At 31.4% G+C, this 24777-nt stretch overlaps 5 protein-coding genes and 1 non-coding gene across 10 annotated transcripts; 4 read left to right on the top strand and 2 right to left on the bottom strand.

The window, feature by feature from the left end:
* Positions 1–3775: 3775 nt before the first annotated feature.
* LOC124914129 (vacuolar protein 8) lies at positions 3776–5814 on the bottom strand. The gene has a single exon (XM_047454614.1). The coding sequence runs from the start codon at positions 5623–5625 to the stop codon at positions 3874–3876; it is 1752 nt and encodes a 583-aa protein (XP_047310570.1). The 5' UTR covers positions 5626–5814; the 3' UTR covers positions 3776–3873.
* Positions 5815–9750: 3936 nt separating this feature from the next.
* On the bottom strand, positions 9751–10734 carry LOC124916626. The gene has a single exon (XM_047457370.1). It carries the CDS (start codon positions 10558–10560, stop codon positions 9934–9936), a length of 627 nt encoding a protein of 208 aa, XP_047313326.1. The 5' UTR covers positions 10561–10734; the 3' UTR covers positions 9751–9933.
* A 1215-nt stretch (positions 10735–11949) lies between these two features.
* LOC124916624 (B3 domain-containing protein Os07g0563300-like) lies at positions 11950–15490 on the top strand. 5 transcript variants are annotated; one of them, XM_047457368.1, is made up of 13 exons: positions 11950–12298; positions 12396–12477; positions 12560–12658; positions 12851–12899; positions 13068–13398; positions 13476–13572; positions 13751–13925; positions 14050–14129; positions 14244–14492; positions 14655–14707; positions 14788–14901; positions 14990–15060; positions 15143–15490. In XM_047457368.1, exons 1-13 carry the CDS (start codon positions 12165–12167, stop codon positions 15307–15309), a joined length of 1701 nt encoding a protein of 566 aa, XP_047313324.1. In that variant the 5' UTR covers positions 11950–12164; the 3' UTR covers positions 15310–15490. The 5 variants fall into 5 exon arrangements, with proteins under 5 accessions (XP_047313324.1, XP_047313323.1, XP_047313322.1 ...); XM_047457367.1 differs by having other exon boundaries at positions 12800–12899; XM_047457366.1 differs by having other exon boundaries at positions 12851–13398.
* Positions 15491–16867: 1377 nt separating this feature from the next.
* Positions 16868–16955, top strand: TRNAY-GUA. Its single transcript is given in 2 exon segments — positions 16868–16904; positions 16920–16955. It is a non-coding gene; the product is annotated as a tRNA-Tyr (tRNA).
* A 757-nt stretch (positions 16956–17712) lies between these two features.
* LOC124915723 lies at positions 17713–18936 on the top strand. Its single transcript, XM_047456487.1, has 2 exons — positions 17713–18027; positions 18137–18936. Exons 1-2 carry the CDS (start codon positions 17715–17717, stop codon positions 18919–18921), a joined length of 1098 nt encoding a protein of 365 aa, XP_047312443.1. The 5' UTR covers positions 17713–17714; the 3' UTR covers positions 18922–18936.
* Positions 18937–21899: 2963 nt separating this feature from the next.
* Positions 21900–24155, top strand: LOC124914806 (internal alternative NAD(P)H-ubiquinone oxidoreductase A1, mitochondrial-like). The gene is made up of 8 exons (XM_047455415.1): positions 21900–22472; positions 22550–22769; positions 22861–23021; positions 23090–23155; positions 23245–23408; positions 23488–23602; positions 23683–23877; positions 23973–24155. Exons 1-8 carry the CDS (start codon positions 21921–21923, stop codon positions 24126–24128), a joined length of 1629 nt encoding a protein of 542 aa, XP_047311371.1. The 5' UTR covers positions 21900–21920; the 3' UTR covers positions 24129–24155.
* The last annotated feature ends 622 nt before the right edge of the window (positions 24156–24777 follow it).

The raw sequence follows: 24777 nt of genomic DNA, 5'->3' as shown, positions 1-24777 counted from the left end.
TTCTAAAAAAATACAACTAGCCCTTTCTATGCTTTAATTTATTTTTAATTCTTTTCTTCATTTAAATTTATTATTATTTTTTTTATTTAGAATGATATCACTAACTCACTAAACGCGGCATTGTTCGGTTTAACTCTAATTTAAAATATATATTTTCATTTTTTTTATTATTAAATTAATTAAACAAAATATTAAAATAATATTTATTTTAAATTATTATTTTTTATTTTATCATTATATATTAATATTATTCTGAATAGGGATTTTATCAAAAACATTTTATATCTTCTCAAAATCAATAGTTATAATATTTCAAACATTAAGAGAAATATATTTTTTTTAAACCCCTCTACTTACAATCTTATATATCCAATTTTCAATTCCTTTCTTGCTTATTTTCTTTTAATATACTGGACTTAATAAAAACAGAAATTAAAATAAAAATTACACTCATAAAATAAAAGAGGAGATGAAAAAACTTAATTAAATATGTAGTCGAAATAAATAAAAGACCGTTCACAATGGATTTGATTAATGGGTTAGGGCCCCTTATGGGAAGCTACAGGGTTGACTTGATCCAATTGATTGAGGCCAACTCCCACACACGAAAGAAAGATATTAGCTGTGCAATATTATATAATATATATTATATTATATAACTGTTGTATATATACGTTTCCATTACTTAATTTTAATATTCTACCACACCATAATACTAGATGAGAAGCAATAAGTGAGGAAACGAGGAACAAGAAAACAAGAGGGATGACGCGATATCACGTAATTGAATTGCATCAGTTAAATTGCACAACGTCATTTTTCTCTAGTTATCTTCCCAAATTTTATTTATCCTACTATTTCTAATATTATATATATATATATATATATATATATATATTATTAGTATAATAATATTTATTGAGTAAGCAATTTTTATTTTCACCAAGTTCATTCTTCTTATTTTATTATAAATTAGTTAAAGTTAAGCTTAAAATAAAATATATTTAAGAAAGTAATTCCCCATAATTAATTATGAGAACCATCTCTATTTAATAAATATAAATATTTTTAATTTGATCAGAATTTGAATTGATTAATTTATAAGGAACTGGACATGCATGATCATGCATACATACAAAAATATAAAGTTTAATAGATTAATTAAAAATCTCTTAATTAATAAATTATGTGTTGCCCATTGCGTGTGTTTAAGGATGAAACAACTATGATCAATAATTATTTCTTGTTATATTTGTAATAATTAGCATGAATTATGATCAGTTGACCTAGCTCCTCTTATTTAAAATATAAGATATTAATTCCAATATATATATATATATATATATATATATATATATTAATTTCTATTAAATTATTATCTATTGTTTTTTAAATTTTATAACAAAATTAAATGGAGTAACTATTAAGCTATTTTAAAAATTGATAAAGTATAATAATCTCGATGTAAACTGAAGAAGTTTAGGAAAAAGGAGTTGCTTATATTAAAAAATTAATAATTTTCATAAGAATTAAATAATTATATAGCTATGAGTTAATTTGATTAACGGTCATTAACCCATCCAAAGTAAACTGTCGTACTCACGTCCACTTGACTTAAGTTATACTTTATTTTATTTTTTAAAATTACCTAACTTTGAAATAGAATAATAAAATAGATATATATAGGTAATTGTTTTTGACCAATTAAATATTGTAGTTAGTCAAAAATAATATACATATATGATTAGCTAGTCAAGCAAGGTTTCAATTTGAGTAGAATAATAGATACTCAAAGATAACAATAATCTTTTTTTGATACGAAAATTCTTATCATTCGAAAATAAATGATTTTATATTGTCAAAGTCAAAACATGAGGATGACATAAAATATCTTAATGAGAAACGGAAGGTAGGGTAACATAATTTTCAAACCAAACAGTCGCATGTGGCCGTGGCCCCAATTTCCTCCTATTGGAGGGATTACTTTGACTATTATTATTTATATGAAATGAGAACAAAGATTACAAAAACTAGGGTTAATATCAACAAATAAAGAAGCTACGTACGTATTCCAACGATATTGAATGACTTGGTCAAAAATCATTAACAAATATCGAATACTTTTTCCGAATTTCAACTTTGATACCAAGAAAAATAATAATTAAATAACATAATAAAAATAAATTAACGACATCAAAGAAATAAATCAAGAAAACATCATAAGTTCGACAGTGACTACGGATGTGCCATCCACAGAGTAAGAAAAACATATATTATAAGGTTTACAAAAGGCAGTTGAATATTTATTTTTTACTCAATGAGTTATTTAATTAAGAAGAAAAGTACAAATTAATATAAATAATCTTCTAAGAAAATAAATGATTTGTTTCCAATCTTGTCAAGTTTGACCTGGAGAGAATGTAACCTTTGTAGTAATAATTATAGAATGTTTGAGATTAGAATATTTAATTGTAGGTTCACTAATAAAAATCTTAGATCTTCCTTGAATTGGATTTTTTTTTTTTTAAATTGGGAGAAAAAAATAATGATGGTGAATAATTTTGAGAAAGTAATTATTATTTTTGATAAAAAAAACTTAAAGGGTATGAATATATATAAATAAAATAAAATTTTAAAATTGAGAGTATTTTAGTATTTTGATTAATAATATGAGTGATGTAATAGATGAAAAATGAGTGAAATGATGTTTAATTTTGTTTGAGTTATTTAAAAAATTCAAAGAAAACAAGGCCTTACACTTTCTTCAGTTTTAATTTAAAAAAGTAATAATAATAATCAAAATATCCTCTCATTTACTCTTTCATTTATCCTATAACTCAATTTATTAAAATAAATTTTTTTATATTTCTCTCGCTCTAATCAAATAATTCACCAAATAATGAATATTAGAGAGATCCATATTTTTTTTTTTTAGTTTCTTGTGATCATACATTTGTCCACCAATAATTCCACAATACATGTTGGCAATAGATACACAGAATATTTCAAAAAGTAATCTTAAAATAAGTCTAACATAAGAGCAATAATTAAATATTATCAAGTTGTATGATCCATATGAGAAATTATAGGTACAGTCGAAGTAGTAAATCATACACTTGGAAAACGTATCAAATACAATTATTTTCATATTTTTGACAGAACTCTTTAGCAATCTCGCTCAGGCTTGCATGAGAAGGCCCAGGGTTGTGGTCAGGCCCATTAATATATAACCTTGTTGGGCCTGTAAGAAATGGAAATTCCAGTAATTTCAAGCCCAATATAATCCTTGACCTAGTGAACCCTAGATTCAGAGTTGATGAAGATGACGTAATTATAGGAATTTCTTTACTGTGGGTGCGTTTCAAAATCTCCTTAATAAGTAAGGAAACTCCTAGTTCAATTCTTACCCTAGATACGAGTATCGATGTAATTATTTTGTTACTAGAGTAAAAACCCTACTGATCAAAAGAGGTATTTAACAACATTACATTACGAATTTACTGCACAGTCAGAGATTCCAGAGCTTGGTTGGCTAACTGGTTGGTAGTTGGAGAATTTGCTCAACGGACGGATATGAGTTGTTAATAAAAAACAAAAATAACAAAACAAAAACAAAACCCGTTTGGTTTGATGGGTCACCATCCACCACTCATAAACAGACAACAAACATGTGATGTCTACCATCACATGCCCCCCTCCCTTTTCTTCTCTTCTATTACAATACAATACATCATCCAATGAATCAATCAACCAATTTTTTATCAAATAATTCATCTAAAGAAGAACAAATTTTCATTATTATTATTATGAAGATCCATCCGTATACAAAAAAGAAAAGAAAACTAAAACAAAATATACAAACATGATGAATGACTAATGCCAGATTCCGGTGAACATAGTACGAAATCTATTCGACGACAGTTTTCTTACAATCCTTTTGGCATCTGAAACATCGGCTTCGGCTAGCTTCTCTATACTCTTCATATACCCTGAACTTGTTATCTTCTTCCTCGCACTCCCGCTGCTACTCACTAACGACATCAATATCGACAGCAATAACTTCCTCTTCCCTTTGTTATCATTCCCCAAGTCCTCTTCTCCCTCGAGCTGCTCTAGAATCGAACCCACGTTCTCTTCATTCTGCACAAATCTCTTTCGATTTCTCTGAACCGATATCAAACCCATCAAAACCTCACCCGCCGTTTCTCTTACCTCCAAAGACTTTGCATTTAATAATCTCACCAACTCCGGCATAAACCCACCATCCCCCATCGCTTTCTTTGCCTCTTCCGACGTCTCCGATAGCCTACACGCCGCTTTCACCGCCAGCTCTTGACCCGCACCAGAACCCGGATCAATTCGGAGATAATACAGGATGTGATCGAGGAAACCTGAATTCAGTAGCAACTTCAGTGTCGAATTTGAGGTGAAGCAGAGGTTTGCGATTCCACTCAAGGCTGACTCTCTGGCCTTTATTGAATAAGAAGATTTCGGCTCGAATATTCGGGCTAGCGATCGAATTGCGCCTTCGTTAACAATCATTTGCTTAACAGCCTCGTCTCCGAATGCCATTGATTGAAGGAAATCGATCGAGTTTATGAGCACGATTTCATCTCTGGATTTCAATAGCTTTACGAAAGATGCGACGGCGCCTTCTTCAATCATGAACCTTTTGATTTCTTCGACTCCGACCAGATTCTTCAACACCCCACAGGCTAACCCGACCAATTCTCCGCCGTATTCGCCGCTCGTGGAAATCTTTAGCAGAACCGTTACTCCTCCGTGGGATGAAACTGACCAAGCGTTGTCTGAATTCTCGGTTAATTTCATCAAACACCTGGCGGACATCTCCCTTCCAAGCCCGCTTCCATTCCCACTCTCTAAAGATCGAATCGACGGACCGATTATACCACAACTTATTAATATATTCCTGTACGAACCAAACCCAGATATAGTAGAAACAGCTTTAGCAGCTTCTTCTTGTATTCCCTCCTCTTCCGAATCAAGAAAATTAACCAAGAAATTCAAGAAACTACCCGTTTCTATAGCTATCTTTATGTACCTCTCGTCCTCTTGAATGATCTCGTTGAACTGAATTAATGCCTGTTTCTTCAATCCAGATCCGCCAATCTTGAATCTCGACAGCAAGTCGTTCACGTAGAACTTCATGTCATCTCGGGAAGCCGACAGGCCAGGCTTCGATAAAACAATGGCGAAATTCTCTCTGAGTATACCGGAAGTACAAATTTCGGAGAGGCTTTTGACGTGCCGGTCGAATTTCGACGACATTATGTCCAAATCGCTCTGCATCAGCAGCTTCCCACTGTAGGTAAGGTCGAGACACCGTCGAGCGAGGTCGTGACATTCTTCTATTGTCTCGATTATGGCGGGTATTTCAGAGGCAAAACACGGATCTTCCTCCGGGATACAAGTCTCCGCCGCCACGAGACCGGAGTGGAGCTCCTCTAGCTTGTCGCGTACGGATTGCCACTTGACAGAGAAGACACGGATTGAAAGAGAAAGTGAGACGATAGATGTGGTGAGTTCTGCAGCTCGCCGGAGACCATTTTTGCCGGTGGAAAGCGAAATGGAACTTCCTTCACCTCCTTCTTCTTCTTCACTCATTTTGTCTTGTTCAATCTCTCACCGGAAGAAATCCCATTTCAGTGTGGGTTTTCAGGCAAAACGGGTTGATCGGAGCTGTTATATCAGTCAGGAATTTTACTCAAAATCAATCAAAAACAGAGAGAGAAAGAGGAAATGGAGAAAGCACTCTATCTGTATTCTATGGCCACACATCTGATGAATGAATCTTCTTTTTGTTTTCCTCAAGACAAATATCCTTTTTTTCTGCTGGTTAAATATTAAAGTTCACTCTTTTAAGGGGACTAAATAATTATTTATTATTTTAAAATTTACAGTTATAATCTCATTATTAATTGTGAATCAAAAACAATAATTAATTTTAAATAAAACCCAAAAATCTAAATGTATATATAAAAATAAGATAAAAAACAATTATGATTGATACAACTTTGCTGGCAATGTCAACCAAATAAATATTTGTACATTAATATATAATAAAATTAACACACATTTCAAGTTTAAAGTATGTGCAAAATAATTAATTATTGTAGTTAAGTTTAATCTTGGGATGTACAAAAGTGCCTGCCTTGCATGTTCCCTTTAACGGGAAACTAATTTTTTAATAATTTATTTTTGTAAACATTTTAATTGAAGAGTACTATTTATTCCAATCCATATATTTAATATATTTTATATATATAAAAATACAGAATTATTTAAGGTAATAATTTATTAAAGATTATGATAAAAATTATAAAAAAAAACCAAATAAATACAAATATCTTAGCACAAGGGACTGCATTGGGTTAATTGGTTAAACGAATAGTAAAATTACAGAATCATGTGATGGACCACTTTTCCTTTAATAATTAAAGAAAGAGAAGTATCCTCAAATCTTATTTTCTCATTAATTTCTTATACATTAAATTTGTGATTAATTTATTTAAAGTATTTTATTCTTATATAAACATACTCTTGTTTGATTTTCAATTTAAGTTTGTTTGTTTAATTATGGCTCATAAATACTTAATTGGGAAATGTGAGTATTAATTATCTCTTAATTATATTTTTTGGTTGGTTGTGTATGTTTTAAATAGAGTTTGGCATGAATCCATTCATTTGTGTCCAGTGTTAATTGTGCCATGTTAATTATTCATATTCAATGACCTTCACCCCTCACCAAAAATGAAATTTTTATATTTATTTTTTAAAATTTTATATTTTAAATATATTTAATTAATACATTCATAATACATCATAAAGTTTAATAAATCCAAACTAAAACTTGTTATTTTAAATATTTTGTTTCACTTATATATATTGTATTAAATTTGGCGTGCTTCACTGGTGAGAGTTGTGTTATTTTGTGTCGTGTCGTCATCGCGTTGGTTGATTCGTGTACTTGTGCCGATATATAAAAATAATGACATAACTAGCTAAAGATATAACACGGGACCTCTATCGTTAACTTTATGTTGTGTAACGTGTCATTATTACGTTAAGAAAATAATTTTATAAAATCAGAGTTGAAAAAAATTAGTATAACACTTCTAGTTAGCTTAATTTATTATTATTTAAATATATATTTTTTCTTATTCTAACCCTCTTAATGAATTAGAGAAATTCTAATTAATCAAAAATAGATAAAATTGTAGAATAAATTTATAAAAAGGATAAGTAATTTTTAAAACACTGGGTGAAATTAATCTATGAATAAAGTTTTTAAAATGAAAAGTATAAAAAACTCTGACTAATGGGAGTCTAATTATTATTATTGAGAATAAGATAATTAGATGCTTATATAATCAATTAATGTGAATCTTCCAATATGACAAAATACCCATTATAATTATGTTGGTCACGGATTCTTATTTCTAGTTCACAATTAGGAAAACTCAAATGGTTTTAACTTATTTGGAGATAAAAATAGTATTCCAAAATTTTGTTTTGTTAATTAATTATTTTACCATTTTAGTTAAACTAATTATGTGTTTTTCTTTTGATATAAAATATATTTATAGAATATCATCCTAATTAAGCAATATTTAAAATAAGAATGTCATAGAGACGTATCATCTATATCTTATCCTATGGTATGAATGTCCCCACAAAACTTCTTAAAATTAAATATATGTCTAGAAAAAATTAAACAGGAATTTACCTATATCTAGTAATTCACTAGAATCACTTTTTAATTATGTTATTTTGTTTAATAGATTGTATACTTGATTATTGTTAATGTTAGTTTAAACTTTAATATTCTGAAAAGATGAGTTAATATATTATATTCATTGACTTAGTACCCAAGATTTGTCATCTATAATCTATACAACCTTCAACCCAAAACATCAAGCCATTGCCTTGTCAATTAAATCTCCTAAAAGGAAAATGTTTGGTGAGTTGTTACAAGTTTCTGTATTTATTATTTGAATGCATACCAAATGGTTGGCCTTATCACCTAAATATTTTCATTTATGTAAGCTAACTACACTGAAGAATTGTTTTATCATTAAAAGAAAAGTTGTATTTTATGAATTACATTAATTTAGTGAGAAAAATAATTATAAGTGTTATGTTTTTGACTAATTGTTTAATCATTGATGAATGAAGTTAGGTATAGAGAGAGAGAAAATTAATTAGTGATGGTCCTTTGAGTAGTGAAGAAGGTAAAATACATGGATGGAGGAAGGATAGGAAGTTAGAAATTGGCTGTAGAAAATACCTTAGCTATGAAGATTATATTAATTATATGCTTTCTGCTGGTACATGCATTAATTAATGTCACAATAATACAACTTTTTTTAAAACAAAACTTAAGAGTTAAAACAAAAATATCTTATTGGCAATATTGTATTTTATATAGAGTAGGAGTTTAATATTTTACACTGATTTATTTGATACATTAGATTTATGTAAATTTATAAAAAAATATTTAATATTTTATAAACATGTTTAAGAATATACAAATAGGGTTTTAATATTTGATTTGAACCAACCGAATATTCGACCGAATTCGAATTTACCGAATTCGAATTTTATTTTCGGTTTTCAAATCAAATTTTAAACTAATTCGAATTCAAATACGATTTTCAGTTTGATTTTCAAGTTAGGGTTTCAGTTCGAAAACCAAACCAAAATCATTTTTTTTATTATTTATTTTACTTATATATTTTATTATATATTATATATGAAATTATATATAATTAGATAATTATATATTAAATTAGATAAGTCATTAGTGCTTTCAAATTTATAAGACTTTAATTTCTAAAATTTGTTAATATTGAAGGTAAAATAAGTGTGATTGTAATTATTGTAATAAATATTACAATTGTGTAAATGTGTTCAATATTTGGTGTGAATCGAATATCCGATCAAATTCGAATAAACTGAATTTGAATTTCAATATTCAGTTAAATTTTTTAATTTGTTTAAAATAAATAAAACCCGAATTAAGTAGCTCGAATCACTCAAAACAAAAAATTTCGAAACAAAAAATGTTAAGATTTATAATGTATTTCCTTCTTTCAATTTAGTAAGTCAAAATAAAAACTTGTTGCTTGAACTTTGAAGTAACATAGCACATGGAGATGGGGTGTATTGTAATTATTAATGAGTCAGTGAACAGTCGAGATTATTGGGCCTAAACTGTTAAGTTTATATAATTGCTAGATTGGCCCATTACATTTTCCTATATTCTCGGCCTGTTACTAAACTTATTTAAAAAAAGTTTCGTGACAAAAAAACATTGACTTTGTTTAAAGATTATTTAATAAGGAATTGACTTTGCCCTCCCGTCTGAATTATATTTTTTTTTTTATATTTTTATTATCAATTAATTTATTAATAAAAACATTAAAATATATTTTATTTCTTTTATTAAATATTAATACACTTCAATTATTATAAAGAATAATTTCATTGAAAAAGTTGTCATGATGGTGGGTACACTAGTCATCAATAAATCCCGACCAATAAAACAAGAAAATAATGCAAATTAATTTTTCACTAAAAAAAAATCCCAAAATTAAAGTTAAAAATAAAAAATAATTAGAAGGAAAAGAAAGAGTTAAGAAATTCAATCTAAACTAAAGACATAAGAAATCTAATACCATATTATTATTATGCAATGAAAATTGTATTATAATTAACTTTTAAGTAAATAGTAAATACATGCTTAATTAAAAAAAACTGTAATTAAGCATAGGCGTGCAAAGACACTTTCTTTCATAAAGCAAATACATAAGGGGTATAAGAGTCATTCTGTCACCCGTTTAAACAACCTTAATTAAGCTCTTGAAAAACATAATCCGGCTCCTAATACAACGGTTATCAATATATAACCTCTCATTGACCATCGCCGGTTAACTCAATCTTTTCCGGCGTTCTCGCCGGCGAGAATATATCAATCTCAATCAAATTTTCATCCTCATCATCCTGATGATCAAAATCACGTATTCCCTTTACATTCAACGCGATTTCGATCATCTCATCTCTGTCATCATCATCTTCCTCATCATCATCAGAATCTGTTTCAGGATAGAAGAGTGAAAGAGAAGGGTATCCTTCAATCTTTGAAAAAAAACAATCTTCTTCTTCTTCCTCCTCCTCGCCTTCATAGTCTTCGTATATGACCTCCAATGACGCCCCAATGCTCCAACCAATCGGTTCATCGCAGAACGGACGCGGATCTAATTCATTCTCTTTCTCCGACAATACACATTCTTGATCTTTGTCAGCTGGATCTGCTCTGTTTTCCCCTGTCCCGGCAGAGGATGAACCGGGCTCTGTTTCCGTTTGTGCTTTGAGGTTGAGAAGAGCGATGAAGAGAAAGGTTGTTGTAAAGGAGATGAGTAAGGGAGATAGGGAAATTGTAAAGAAGTAATAGGGAAAGTAGATGAGAAGTAAAGTGTAGAGAGCAATGAAGGTGGAGAAGATAGAATGTGAGAGGAGAGAGATTTCTTCCATGGCCATCACTATTTTGGAATGGAATGGAATTCAATTCCATGGTTTCTATTCCATGATCGGAGTGGAACCCATATAGCAAAAAGAAGGGAGATCGATAGATAAATCATATCATTCATTAGTCAGTCAGTCAGGCCGCTTAAATACAACAAAAGTTACGCTATTATCTAATTTCAACTCTACAAGAGACAAGAGGATCAATAATATGATCAAAATAGCTTCTTTTCCTATTCAAGTTATTATTTAAATAATATCTATTTTAATATTTTAAATTGAAAAATAACTCATAATCACAAGTTTTGAAAGGTGTGTTAGTGTGTATGTATGTGTGTGTGAGAAGAGTGTCTGGTGGGGTAATGAAGAAAGAGTGCATATAAGGGGAATAATGGAGTGGATTTTTGATAAAAAAAATATCTCAATTGGATATTTTTAATGTTACACCTTACAATGAGATTTACTAAAGTTATACTCATCCAAATAAACATTTATTTCAAATTGAATAGTAAAATGATAGCATTATTTAAAAATTGAGATAAACGATTTTTGACCGTCCCTAATGTATTTCATATCATAAATTTAGAATTTACGTTTTAGGGATTAAAAAATAGAATTTAAGATTTATGATTTAGGGTAAATGTTTAAAAATTAAGATTTAAGGGTTTTAGGAATTAAATTTAGGATTTAAGAGATGATATTATAGTTTATGGTTTAAGATTTATTTATAAATAAATAAAATAAATAAAATAAAGGGAAAGAGAAATTGATTGGACACATTAAAAATACATAAATAATTTTGTTTTTATTTGATAAAAAAAAAAATATTAAAGACTCAAGTGTGTTACTTTTTAATGTTAAAATCTTTAACATAATTTTTAATAAAATGAAAGAAGTTATTAAATTAAAAAAAAATCTAAGATGGAAAATAAATAAAAAAGTGTTTTTTTGATAAAACTTTATACATAATTAATTTTAATTTTTGACCAAATGAATTTTGTTTTCTAGCAAATAAGTTCAAATTATTAGAAAAATAAGTTAATAATAAGACAATTTACATCAATGAAAGAAATAGCGATACCTTTCACACATAAATGTAAACTCTTTTGGCATTCCGTTTTATTAAAATTAATTTTAAAAATTAATAAAAAGTACATAAAATAAACAGGTCAAATAACCGACACATAAGAAATAATACAACTGTCATTGTATACGTGTCGTCGGTCAAATAATAACAATAAATGGGCCCATTCATATAGGCCTATACAAAACAAATGGACCCATTTGAATAAGCCCAGACAAAATAAATGGGCCGAATGTAGGAGAGAGAGAGAGAGAGAGAGAGAGGGAGGGCGATAAACAACAACGGGACGCTGGGTGGTTTGCTGTATAATGTGACCCGTGTTTGAAAAAAGGGTCACGTATTTTTATACAAAAGTTTTCATTTTTCTCGATCATCTTCATTCCTCCACGAATCCCAAAAATCTCGCTACTGAATCGAAACAGATGCATTCAAACTCAACTCATCACTGTTTCTCTTTCTCTCCTTTCCGTTTCTACCTAGGTTTTGTCGTTGCTTCGGATTAGAATTCCATTTCGTCACTCGTTCGGCGCCCTCGATGATGACGACGACCTCAACTCCTCCGAATAAGAAGATTTGTTTCAATTCCAATTGTCAGGAGGTTTTGTCGCGGTCGAGGAAGGGCTGGCGCCGTCGAACAGGAGATTTCGCCGAACTCTGTGATCGATGCGCGTAAGCACACACTTTTCTTAATCTTACTGTCCTAGTTTCCGTCTTAATAATCAAATGTGTATATTAGCTGTCTTACTTACATTTGTTTCCTATTTAGTTCTTCTTACGAGGAAGGAAAATTCTGTGACACATTCCATTTGAATTCATTAGGCTGGAGGTGCTGCGAGTTTTGTGGGAAAGTAAGTAAGCTCTATAAAATCAGATTGAACTCTTAAATTGCTTTCATGATGATATTAAAAGTTTAAAACTTGTTCCTTGCAGAAAGTACATTGTGGATGCATAGTGTCCTTCCATTTGTTTGTTCTATTGGATGATGGGGGAATTGAGTGCATGTTATGCGCAAGGAAAAGTTTCATCTTGGTATGACCCATTTTAATCTTTCTTTTGGATTGCATGTGGGCCATCTTGTAACTATTTGTGAAAATTAAATCATTCCTTCTCTCTATTGACGCGCATAACATATATTATCATCGAAATTACTACAATTTTTTACATGAACAGACACCTAATCCTGCATTGCCACCGCCTTCTTCTCTCATGCTTCCTGTGCAGTCTGAAAGAATTAAAGACCTATCTGTAATGAATCAGTCAGCTGGATCAGGTACACTTCCATGGCGTCAATCACCCAGTTCATTCATCTACACTACACAGTCAGGAAGTCATCAACCAGTAACTTCAGAAGTTGATGCACACAGTAGCAGCTCACATATTACTAGTGAGCTATTTACTGCTGATAGGATATTGAATGGAAGTCCCAAGTTTGTTGCAGGTGATATGGTAGGGACAAGTAATGGCGACTATTCAAACATAAATATCTTTCAGAAGTTGTCTTTGACAAAGACTGAGAAAAAAGACTTTCAATTTGCTTCATCTGCTTCACAAAATGCAGCAAATGGTCAAACAATGGTTTCCCAAAACCATTTACTACAGCCAAACACTCTGGTAAATAAAGAATATGGTGGACACTGTGGAGTTGACCTTTCCGGGGAAACTCAGGTATGGGATGGAAGGTCTCGGGCTGATGCTCTATCAAAGATTCAACTACTTTCACGATATTCTCCCAGGATTATTGATCAAGATTTGAAGCAGATTTCAGTAGAGTATCCTTCTTTTCTGAATATCTGACTACCGATTTTTGTTAGTAATTCATTTATTGTTAACCTTGACTACACATAAGTCCGAATTATGTGGTTACTCCTTTGTTCGAGAAGATGTTAAGTGCTAGTGATGCTGGACGTATCGGAAGGTTGGTTCTTCCTAAAAGGTGTGCTGAGGTATGTTAGTCTTCAGCATTCTCATTCGGGTTCTTATCTCATAAAAAAACATCTAATACCAGATTATGTATATTTTTTAGATAAGTTGCTGACATTTATAATCTCCAGTTGTTTATCTCGCTGTTGCAATGTTGCATACTCACAATCCTGATATAAAATAAATGTTTCTAATTTACAGGCCTACTTTCCAACAATTTATCGTTCAGAAGGTTTGCCAATCAAAATCCAGGATCTGAAAGGAAATGAATGGGTATTTCAGTTTCGATATTGGCTTAATAATTGCAGCAGGATGTATGTTCTAGAGGGTGTTACTCCCTGTATACAGTCAATGCAATTGAAAGCTGGTGATATAGGTATCTTTTTTCACTATGATGTTGTATCTTAATATGTGACTATTTTGTTCTAGCTTGTGAATATGATCATCCTGAAGCTCTCTCTCTGGCTTTATGACTGAATTTGATTTTTTACAATTTTCAGTCACGTTCGGTCGAATAGAGCCTGAAGGAAAGTTAGTTATGGGCTTTCGAAAGGCTCCGACCTCTCCTTTGTTTGATCATGTATGTTCTTGGGCAAGATTTTAATACCACGGTTATCCAGTTTATGTACAGATATTTTTTTCTCGTGTCTTTTAACCATCATATATGTTATTGCCTTTTGATTTCTATGTACAGGGCAATGAAAATCAAGATTCTGAGAAAATGGCTCCTTCAGCATTACCTGATATGCCTTCAAGTAAACAAGCTAAAACTAAATATCAAGCAAGTAGTGGAGGTTCAAAGAAGAAACGTTCACGCATAGAAACTGAGAACCTAGTTGAGCTGAAGCTTACACTGGAAGAAGTTCAAGTGCTGCTTCGTCCACCTCCAAACCTCGCCCCTGTAGTAGTGGCTATTGAAGGTTTTGGATTTGAAGAATACAAGGTAAAACCCTATTGTTTTAGATTAAATTTTTGTTTTGAGATTGTTAATCCATTTGGAAACACGTTTTTTGTTTCTGGATTCAGATACAGTTTTTAAAATAAATAAATTTGTTTCCATTGAAGATATCTTTTGTTGACTTTTGTTATTTTTTGAATTGTTCAGCAGAATGCACCAATTATTGGGAGGCCTACAATCTTTGCAACGGACAAAACTGGGTAATTAACTAATTTAAAAAAGAAGAAGCAATCTTTCCTTGTCCGTAATCTTATTTAGTTGTGATGGATATAACTGACAGTGAAAAAGTTCAATGGGTCCAATGTGAAGAATGCTTAAAGTGGCGGAAGATTTCTGCAGGTGCTTTCATACCTTCTGAATGGACTTGTTCAAAGAACTCGTGTGATCCAAGAAGGTAATTCAATTCAAATATGTGTTGTAAATATATAATCGGAGGTATATTAAGATTAATACGTTTATCATCATCGTCATTATATCATCAGATCTTCGTGTTCAGCATCACAAGAGTTGACAACAGCAGAGCTTGAGGAACTGTTAAAGAGAGAGAATGGAGGTACAGATGATTCTTGTTGGATCATGCTGTTCTTTTTCTTTTTGTATACAAAAATTAATGTATTTTATTTATGGTTTTGCAGGTGGTTGTAAGAAAATGAAGGAAGTTACAAAAGGTGATGATGATGTAATGAGATGTTCATTCAAAAGACAGATTGATCTGAACATGCAACCAGAGAGGGATGAAGAGGAAGAAGAAGAAGAAGAAGAAGAAGGGTCATCATCAATCTTTTTCACCCAATTGAGATGATGATGATAATAATAATAAAAAATGCTTGAACAGTTGTGTCAAAAAACAAAGATGATGAAGCCTGACTCTGGACCAAACAATCTATTTTATTTTATTTGCAGCATCCAAACAAAGCCACAGTACTAGAAAGAGCCGTCTGTTTTTGATGATATGAAAAGGTAAATAAAATATTTGAATTCATTAGACAAAAGTCTTTTTCTTTGCAATCATCATCCATCCATCCATCCAGAGTCATATAATTAGTAAGTTGTAAAGTAGTAGAAGAAGAAGAAGATTAGGTTTGCAATAATAATAATAATACTAATGGATTGAAACAAAAATGTAAATAAAGTTGCTGCGTCGGCGGCGTCGTCCATTGATGATCTGCAGCTATCATCATGATCCTGATGATTTTGGTTTAATGGAGAAGAGAAAGGGAACACGCGCAGAGAGTGGTTGTTGGTTTTGTTGCTGAGATGAAAAACAATAACAATAGTAGTAGGTGAAGAAATAGCGTAAAAGAAGAAAAAGAATGAACTTCATACATTCATACAATCATACCTCAACGGAGCAACGCCATTGAAATATGTTAGAGAAGTGATAACAATTAACACACACACTCTTAACAGTAGTTTATACAATTTACATCTCATCAGACATGAGTAGACAGACAAACGAGGTAATTAAATAATAATAATAATAATATTGAATATTTTGAAAACACGCTGGTTTCGAAGATGCTGGCTGCAGAGGAGGAGATATGGAGGAAGAGAGGACATTGCGTGTTGCTTTCCATCAAACCCCACGTATGCTTACATCATCTCTATTTCACATGGTTAATGTTAACCTTGCTTCTATTACTATCCATTTTATGAAATAATTACCCTGCTCCTTGCTCTGTCGGTGCTCATGTTTCTTTTCTCTTTATTTTTAAAAGATTAAACCATTTTTATTAATTCAAAATCCCAAAACAACAATATAAGTTGATTCAACATTTATTGAATAAATTAATTAAAGAACAAACTAGAAAAGTCATATATACTCAACAGATCAAAACCAAGGGATTTTGGGCTACTTGTATTATTAATAGATTATAGATATTGTAGTTTATTTTCTTAGGACATAATGTTGCAAAGGTAGTTGGGGTGCTTATTCCCCATCCTCCAAACAAAAAACAACAAATTCTTACTATCATAGCAATTTTCTTTTTATATCTTTCATTTGTTCGTAATTTCATAAATCACTCTTTATAGTCAAAGGAACAAAACCAGTTAATCCGGCTAGAATAGATAGAACCAATTGACATCTCTAGTTACCTAGAATATGCACCCGAAATCTCTAGAAATAATAACTCAAGTGGTGGATCTATGCATAACCCCCACACATGTTCAATGTATGTGGACTTTTTATACAAAAAAAGAAAGAAAAGGAAGCACCTTTTATAATCAATCCTACATATCTCAGTTATGTAACTCAAATTCTACTGTTTACTTATTATTATTCTATATATAGTTTATTTATTAATTACGTTAATTTTTATTATATGATTTATTAAAAAATGTATGAAAATTTATCAAAGCCGACCTTAGCTCAGTTGGTAGAGCGGAGGACTGTAGTTGTAAAATGCTGAAATCCTTAGGTCACTGGTTCGAATCCGGTAGGTCGGAATTTTTGTTTTTCAATTTACTTTTTTTTACCTACTATACTACTACTATTTTAAGCATGGTTTATGTTAGTTAGTTTAAAATTATTTTTAAAATGGCAGATACATAACACTTTGATGAAATTGCATAGGGTTGATTGGAGTTTTGGATAGACAGTGAATTTAGTTAAAAAAATTCATAGTAAAGTGACAAATTTTTGCATGGGCAAATTCTTGTTGTTTATTAATAATAGTTCAATGATAAAGAATACTTGATTGTAAGACTCCTTGAATCATATTTGTCTCAAAGCTATTCAAAGCCATCACATATTTTATGCAAACTCCCCTACCCACATCTTCTTTACTTAAACTTGAGAGTTTATGCCCAACTTTGAAAAAATTCAAAGAATTAGTTTTGACCAATCACTTCTTCCCATTAATTAATAATTTTTTTACCTTAAATTTTCCATTGAAATGAATATCTTCTCATATTGTAATGAAAAACAAAACAAGTTTGTTTATTTAGAAATTAATATAGAGTACACAAAATCAACTATTAGGCCTCTTAGCACCAAGGCATTAAAAGAAAGAATTATAATTGTTTGAGTGTTAATAACCTAATAAAACCCAACTCTCAAATTTGTTCTATCAATTCTCCACTAAGATCTTGACTCAGAGAATCAAACATCAAAACCATAATCATCATCTTCAACCATGCATCCCTATATATATATAAGCACTTAAGAGCTAGGGTCATCTCACAGCTAATTAATTCTTAAGAGAAATGAAGATGAAGCCGACAATGAGCATTTATTCATTGATCACCATTCTGCTGCTGTGTTCTTCATTAGTGTCGACCATGGCGGCGCAGACAGTGGAAGAATCATTGGCCACAAAGATGAAAAAGAAGAAGGGTTCTTCTTCTTCTAGCCAGCCTAAAAGGAGGGATAGTGTGACGTGCTATAATCGAAGAAGCAAATGCTTTCTCAAACACATTACATGCCCAAATGAATGCCCTGAAATCAAACCCAAATATTCAAACTCCAAGGCCTGCTTCCTCGACTGCTACTCCCCCAAGTGCGAGGCCGTCTGCCGGAGTAATTCATTCTAAATTAATTTAACCCTTAATCATATATGCACATTGATTAATATTATTATTATATATCACATCTATTCTAAACACAATATTTATTAATCTGTTATCAGTGAGGAAACCCAACTGCAATGGCTCCGGTGCGGCATGTTACGACCCAAGATTCATAGGAGGAGACGGCATAGTATTCTACTTCCACGGCAAGAGTAACCAGCATTTCGCATTGGTCTCCGACACCAATCTCCAAATAAATGCCCGTTTCATCGGCCACAGACCCGCCGGCAGGACCCGGGATTTCACCTGGATCCAATCTCTTGGAATAGTGTTGGGCACCCACAGTTTCACTCTCGAAGCGACCAAGGCCGAGAAGTGGACCGATGAAGTAGACCACTTGAGATTAACCTACGATGGATATCCGTTGACACTTCCAGAAGGACATTATTCAAAATGGGGTTCCAGAAGCAGCTCAGGAAACGGGATGATAAGAGTCGAGAGGACATCTAGAAGAAACAGCGTTCTGGTTATCTTGAGGGACGTGGCTGAAATCTTTGTGAATGTTGTCCCAATTACAGAGGAGGATAATTTGGTTCATAATTATCAAATACCCAACAATGATAGCTTTGCTCATTTGGAGGTTCAGTTTAGGTTCATTGAGCTATCTCCAGAGGTGGAGGGTATACTGGGTAGAACATACCGACCGGATTTTAAGAATCCGGCGAAGGTGGGCGTGGAGATGCCGGTGGTCGGCGGGGACGAGGAATATAGGACTAGTTCGATCCTGTCTCCTGATTGCAAGAATTGTGTGTTTTCGATTGGGAAATCTAATTTGTCTGCTCCCAAAATACCCATGGAATTTGGAACCATAGACTGCACCAAGATGGACGGGTGTCGTAAATGATCTCAATCCCTTTCCAATCGCATGCATAATTGTCATTTTTATATATTTAAATTTGTTAATCAATAATGGAACTCTTGGTTCTCACTTAATTATATAAGATTGTAATGTTTTTATTTGTGTCAAGATTATTGTTACATAATTTCAAAATATATTACATGTGATTGTTTTTAATTAACTTTGTTATTATTATTTTTTTATGACCTGATTTTATTCTTATTATTTTATCCAATTTTATATCTATTTTCATTGATAATATTAAGAATCCTATTTTTTTAGTAATGGTTAAAGAAGAAAAAACATTTGTCTCAAATTGTAAGTTTAAAAAATATGTATCAGTTACTTATATGCTTTCTCTAATAATAAGTGTATAGTAGTTAAATATTATGTGAAATAACCAATAAATACAAATATTATAATTTTTAATTTTTATTTATTTTGATAAATATTACCGTTTTTATTATTTATTACTCAGACAAAATATTTTATTTTTTTAGTAATATTTAAATTTATACTTACTATTAACTAAATATAATATTTTTTTATTAGATATATATTTTTTAATTAAGACATTAGGAAAACTCTATATTTAGATATATCTTTATTTCAATTCGAAATATCTTTTAAATGACAATAATTTTTTTTATTATTAGTCTTTAAGAATAGAAGAGTATAAACATATGTTTTTAATAAAGTATAAATGATATACATTTATAAAAAGAAATTGATCAAATTTACGAGAAATACATTTATTATCCCACTACCATCTTATTTCAACAATTCAACTATTATATCATATTATTTATAAAAGAATAATTTTTTTTTGATAAAATTATATAAACAAAATTTTTTAAAAAGAAAAAAATTGAGAGAGAGAATTTGCAAGGAATGGATGAGGGAATGAGTTGGGTTAAAATTAACAAAATTTAACTCTTTTCTCTTTTATTCTCTCTTATTCCCCCTCCCTATCACTACTTATATAAAAAATTATAATATTATAAAAAAATAAAAATAAAATTAGTTAAAATATAAATAAATATATTAATAATATTATGTATTTTATTTTATTTATTTAAATTATAATTCAATCTCAGAAAATCTAAATGTGCACTATTATATCATATTATTTATAAAATAAAAATAAAATTATTTAATAAAATTATATAAACAAATTTTGTAATATTATAAAGAAAATAAAAATAAAATTATTATAAAATATAAATAAATATATTAATAATATATATATGAAAAGAGCATTATTAAGACGAATCTTTACAATTAGAGGAAATATTAGAATATCACTTTTCACAATCTAAATAGAGAATATATTAGAAGAGATTTTCTTGCCCAACAAGTCGAACTTTTCCAGATCTCGTGAATAATATTATATTTTAGTAAAAAATATATATAAATATTTAGTATTGAAAAGAATCTTTTTTTTGTTTTTGTTTTGGGATCGGCATCCAGTTCCATAATTGTGGGACCTTGGTCGTATTCGTATCTGTTGTTTGTTACTTTAAAACCCACGCCAGCCACCTTAAGCCCATAAAACCGACTAAAGTATGTTGAATCAATAATAATAATAATAATAATAATAATAATATGATCCCTACAGAAAACCTGGATCTTTTGATCTTCTATTCTCTTCTTCATCACTGCTGACGACTCTATACGTATTTCGCTTCTCTATATGAACTACTAGACCTTCCAATATCATTTTGTTATTGATTCATTCCTTCTAGTCATTCGGTAGGTATGATTTTCTCTATTTCCATACTTGTTTTCTCTATGTATATGACGACTGTGTCTGTGTGTATCTTCTGCTTCTTTATTCTTTCCTTTCCTTTCCTTGTTTACTTAACGTATATCCCATTACAGGTTAATGCAGATTCTCATATTTATGCACCATATTTTTGACCTCTAACCTGTTTGTTTATAAGCCTCAGAGAACCAACCCTTTGATGCAATAAACCAAATAGATTTCGGAAATATTTAGGTATTCCTAAACTTGGAAGCCATTACACTTTAGGGGTCTTGTTCCTTCTCAAAAGTGTACAAGGGTAGGGTGAGATCAACCTGTTCTTTAGTTTTAAAATATTACTTTATAGTTTATACCATAGTCGGCTTTAACATTTACCTTTGTAAGATCCCTATTATCGTCAAATCTTGATCCATTCATTGATTATGAGTTCACTCCTTAGTCCTTACATCCTTTCCTTTTGCCCAAGGTTAGGCCGGGCTCTTTGTTGGCCTCTGATGGAGACATTTAAGATCTACTGTAATCTTGCTTTGCTTTAGGCTTTTCTACTTCCTCTGTTTATGTATTTTTTCCTTTACTCAACCAATTTTTATATTTTAACAATCCTGCACAAATAAGAGATGGTGGTTAAGTTGGCAAAGGTCATTTTAATTCAACAACCTAGCTAGCTATGTGTTTGTTATACCCAAAGATTTATGCTTTTTTACTTTATATGATGTATAATTAGTAGAACATAGGTATGGTTGAATTAATAGAACCTAATTGTATCATCTGGTTCATTATTCTATATTCTATCCTCATCATCAGAAGCAGATCACTTAATGTTTCCCATTCCAGCTTCTTTTTCATGTAATGCAGATTCTCATATTTATTGACAAAAATGAATGTTATGAGTATTTTATATCTCTTCTAACATGTTTGTTCAAAGGCCTCAGAGGAACCAACGTAGATCAGACAATTCATAAATTAAACCAAATTGATGTCTCTTTGTATCTAGTATCTACCATCAGCTGATGAAGCAAGCAATGTTTATTTTTGCTTTCTTGACATTTGATCATAGAAACCAAAGCTGTCTTTGTCTTGTGCAAAAATCTTGGCTTTGTCTTTAACAAAGAGTTTCTTGAATTATTATTATTATTATTGTCTACATCTTCCATCATTGTTGGAGAGACTAATTGACAACTTTGCTATATAAACTATTCCCTTTTCATAACTTTTGCAGCCCGGTTTGATATTGAGAAAGATGGCTTTAGCAAGGTTTGCAAAAAATGGACTGAGACGGGGAGGAGCTGGCATTAGAAGTCATTCAAAAGAGATGAATATCTTATGTGAAAAATCCTCACCATACATTATTACTCCATTATCAGATTTAAATGGCAGGATGAATCTGCCATCTAGTTTTTGGAGCCGGGGCATAAGGATGACCCCAAAGTATGATGTGGCTCAAGCAGCAGAAAGGATTATGGAGGAATCGGATTCAGAATCCGAAATCCCAAAGTATCCTAGTCTTGAAGCAACCAAGCCTGGTGAAAAGCCTAGGGTTGTGGTACTTGGGTCTGGTTGGGCGGCTTGTAGGTTTCTGAAAAGCCTGGACACAAAACTATACGATGTTGTTTGCATATCTCCTAGGAATCACATGGTGTTCACTCCTTTACTTGCTTCAACTTGTGTGGGGACTTTGGAATTTCGATCAGTGGTTGAGCCCGTGGTTGGGATACAAACTGCTTTGGCGAACGATCCAAACTCATATTTTTATCTTGCAACCTGCAGTGGCATTGATACTGATAAACATGAAGTTAGTTGTTTGTTGAATCTTCATTTTATATTATATTATTATTGTTGAATCTGCATTAAAATTTGATTAAAACTCAGCTGTTCTGCGAGAGTGTTGGCGATGTTGAGGTGTGTGATGATAATAAGCCTTATCGGTTCAAAGTTGCTTACGACAAACTTGTGATTGCGGCTGGATCTGAGCCGTTGACGTTTGGCATAAAAGGAGTGAAGGAGCACGCTTTTTTTCTAAGGGAAGTGCATCATGCTCAAGAGATTCGGAAGAAGCTTCTCTTAAACCTTATGCTCTCTCAAAATCCAGGTCAATTCATTCATTATTTAATGAGGTTGCCTTGTCAATAACATTCTTAAGATGAATATATTTTGCTCAATGGCTGGCTGGCTGGCTGCAGGTATATCGGAAGAAGAAAAGGAGCGGATGCTACATTGCGTTGTTATTGGAGGTGGTCCAACAGGGGTGGAATTTAGCGGGGAATTGAGCGATTTTATCATGAGAGATGTTAAATATCGATATTCTCATGTTAAAAATTATATCCATGTCACATTAATTGAGGTAGGTTGTGTATTCATGACATGTTGTTAGAAACAATTTTGTTTAATGAAAAACTGTTTGTTGTGCAGGCAAATGAGATCCTGTCTTCCTTTGATGTTCGGCTACGTCAATATGCCATAAAACACTTAAACAAGGTTTAATCGATTGCTGCCCTGTTTTTTTATTGGTTTTGTTTTGTGGTTTTTGTAAGGAAGATGGGTTGTTCTTGTTGTTGTTGCTGCAGTGTGGTGTAAGACTTGTGCGAGAGACAGTGAAAGAAGTGCAAGCTGGAAAACTGATACTTAGTGATGGAAGTGAAGTTCCATATGGTTTATTGGTTTGGTCCACTGGTGTTGGTCCTTCTGATTTTGTCAAATCTCTAGATGTCCCCAAATCTCAAGGTGGAAGGTAATTAATATTAATAATAGTAATCAAATTTCATAATTTGAAATGAAGAAGAAGAATGAGAAAATGATTTGATGATCAGGATTGGGATTGATGAATGGTTACGAGTTCCTTCAGTTGAGGACGTGTTTGCAATTGGGGATTGTGCAGGCTTCCTCCAAGAATCTGGGAAGCCCGTTCTTCCTGCTCTGGCACAGGTAATCAATTAATTACGCTCGAGAGTTAAAAACCTTTCCTTTTTTTTCAAATAATCGAATGAATCTGTCGTTGTTGGAAGGTGGCGGAGAGGGAAGGAAAATACCTTGTGGAGTTGTTTAACAAGATGGGGAAGCAAAACGTGGGATGGGGAAAAGCTTTGAGTGCAAATAATAACATTCCCTTAACGGGAGAGCAGCCTTTTGTGTATAAGCATTTGGGAAGCATGGCATCTGTTGGCCGTTACAAGGCACTAGTGGATCTTCGACAATCCAAGGTAGGATACTTACTTAAAGCATGCATGCATGTTTAATTAATTAACTAACTAATATTGGTGAATTATGATATGATGAATGAACCTATATATAACAGGATGACAAGGGTGTATCGATGGCGGGGTTCTTGAGCTGGTTTATATGGCGATCGGCCTACTTGACGCGTGTGGTCAGTTGGAGGAATCGGTTTTATGTAGCTGTTAATTGGGCAACCACACTTGTCTTTGGCCGAGATAATTCAAGGATAGGATAATTAATTAATACATATATATATATCTATATATAAATATAGATAATAAATTAAAGAAAGTTATCTTCTATTTCCTCGTCCATGATCTGCAAATTGTGGTTGAATGTCAAACAATTGGTTCAGATGGTCGGGTCACTTCCTTTTCAATGCATTTGCACTCACTGTCGGCTTTCTTTTATCTTTTTCTTATTTCTTGTAATTTCATTAGTCTAATCTTTTTATTTATCACAAGTCTTATCAGGGTTAAGAAAGAGTTTAAGGTGATATCAAATGGATTTAATTATTATGGTTAGGACATAGTTCCATCATCATCAGTTATTAAATATTAAATGATTGATGTGAGGTAACAATAGCTATATTACCAAAAATACAAACAACTAGCTATCATATTTTCTCAAATGAAATTTCCTTAAATAATTTACTCGTTAATAAGAAATGATTAGAGAGTTTTATAAAAATAAATAAATCATTGTGTTCTATTATGAAGTGTTTAATAAAAATTGAAAGTTAACTAATAGAAAGTAAAGTAAAGAGATATTAATATTTCCAATAACATGTGCAATTAATTGCACCAAACCGACTATAGTATAGTACTTCCAACTTCTATCCATTTTTTTTTTCTCTCTCCTAAATCTTAAATGCCATCATCTTC

Source organism: Impatiens glandulifera, chromosome 9 (assembly GCF_907164915.1).
Source record: "Impatiens glandulifera chromosome 9, dImpGla2.1, whole genome shotgun sequence".
Lineage (NCBI taxonomy): Eukaryota > Viridiplantae > Streptophyta > Magnoliopsida > Ericales > Balsaminaceae > Impatiens > Impatiens glandulifera.
This window is presented reverse-complemented; position numbering and strand designations above follow the sequence as displayed.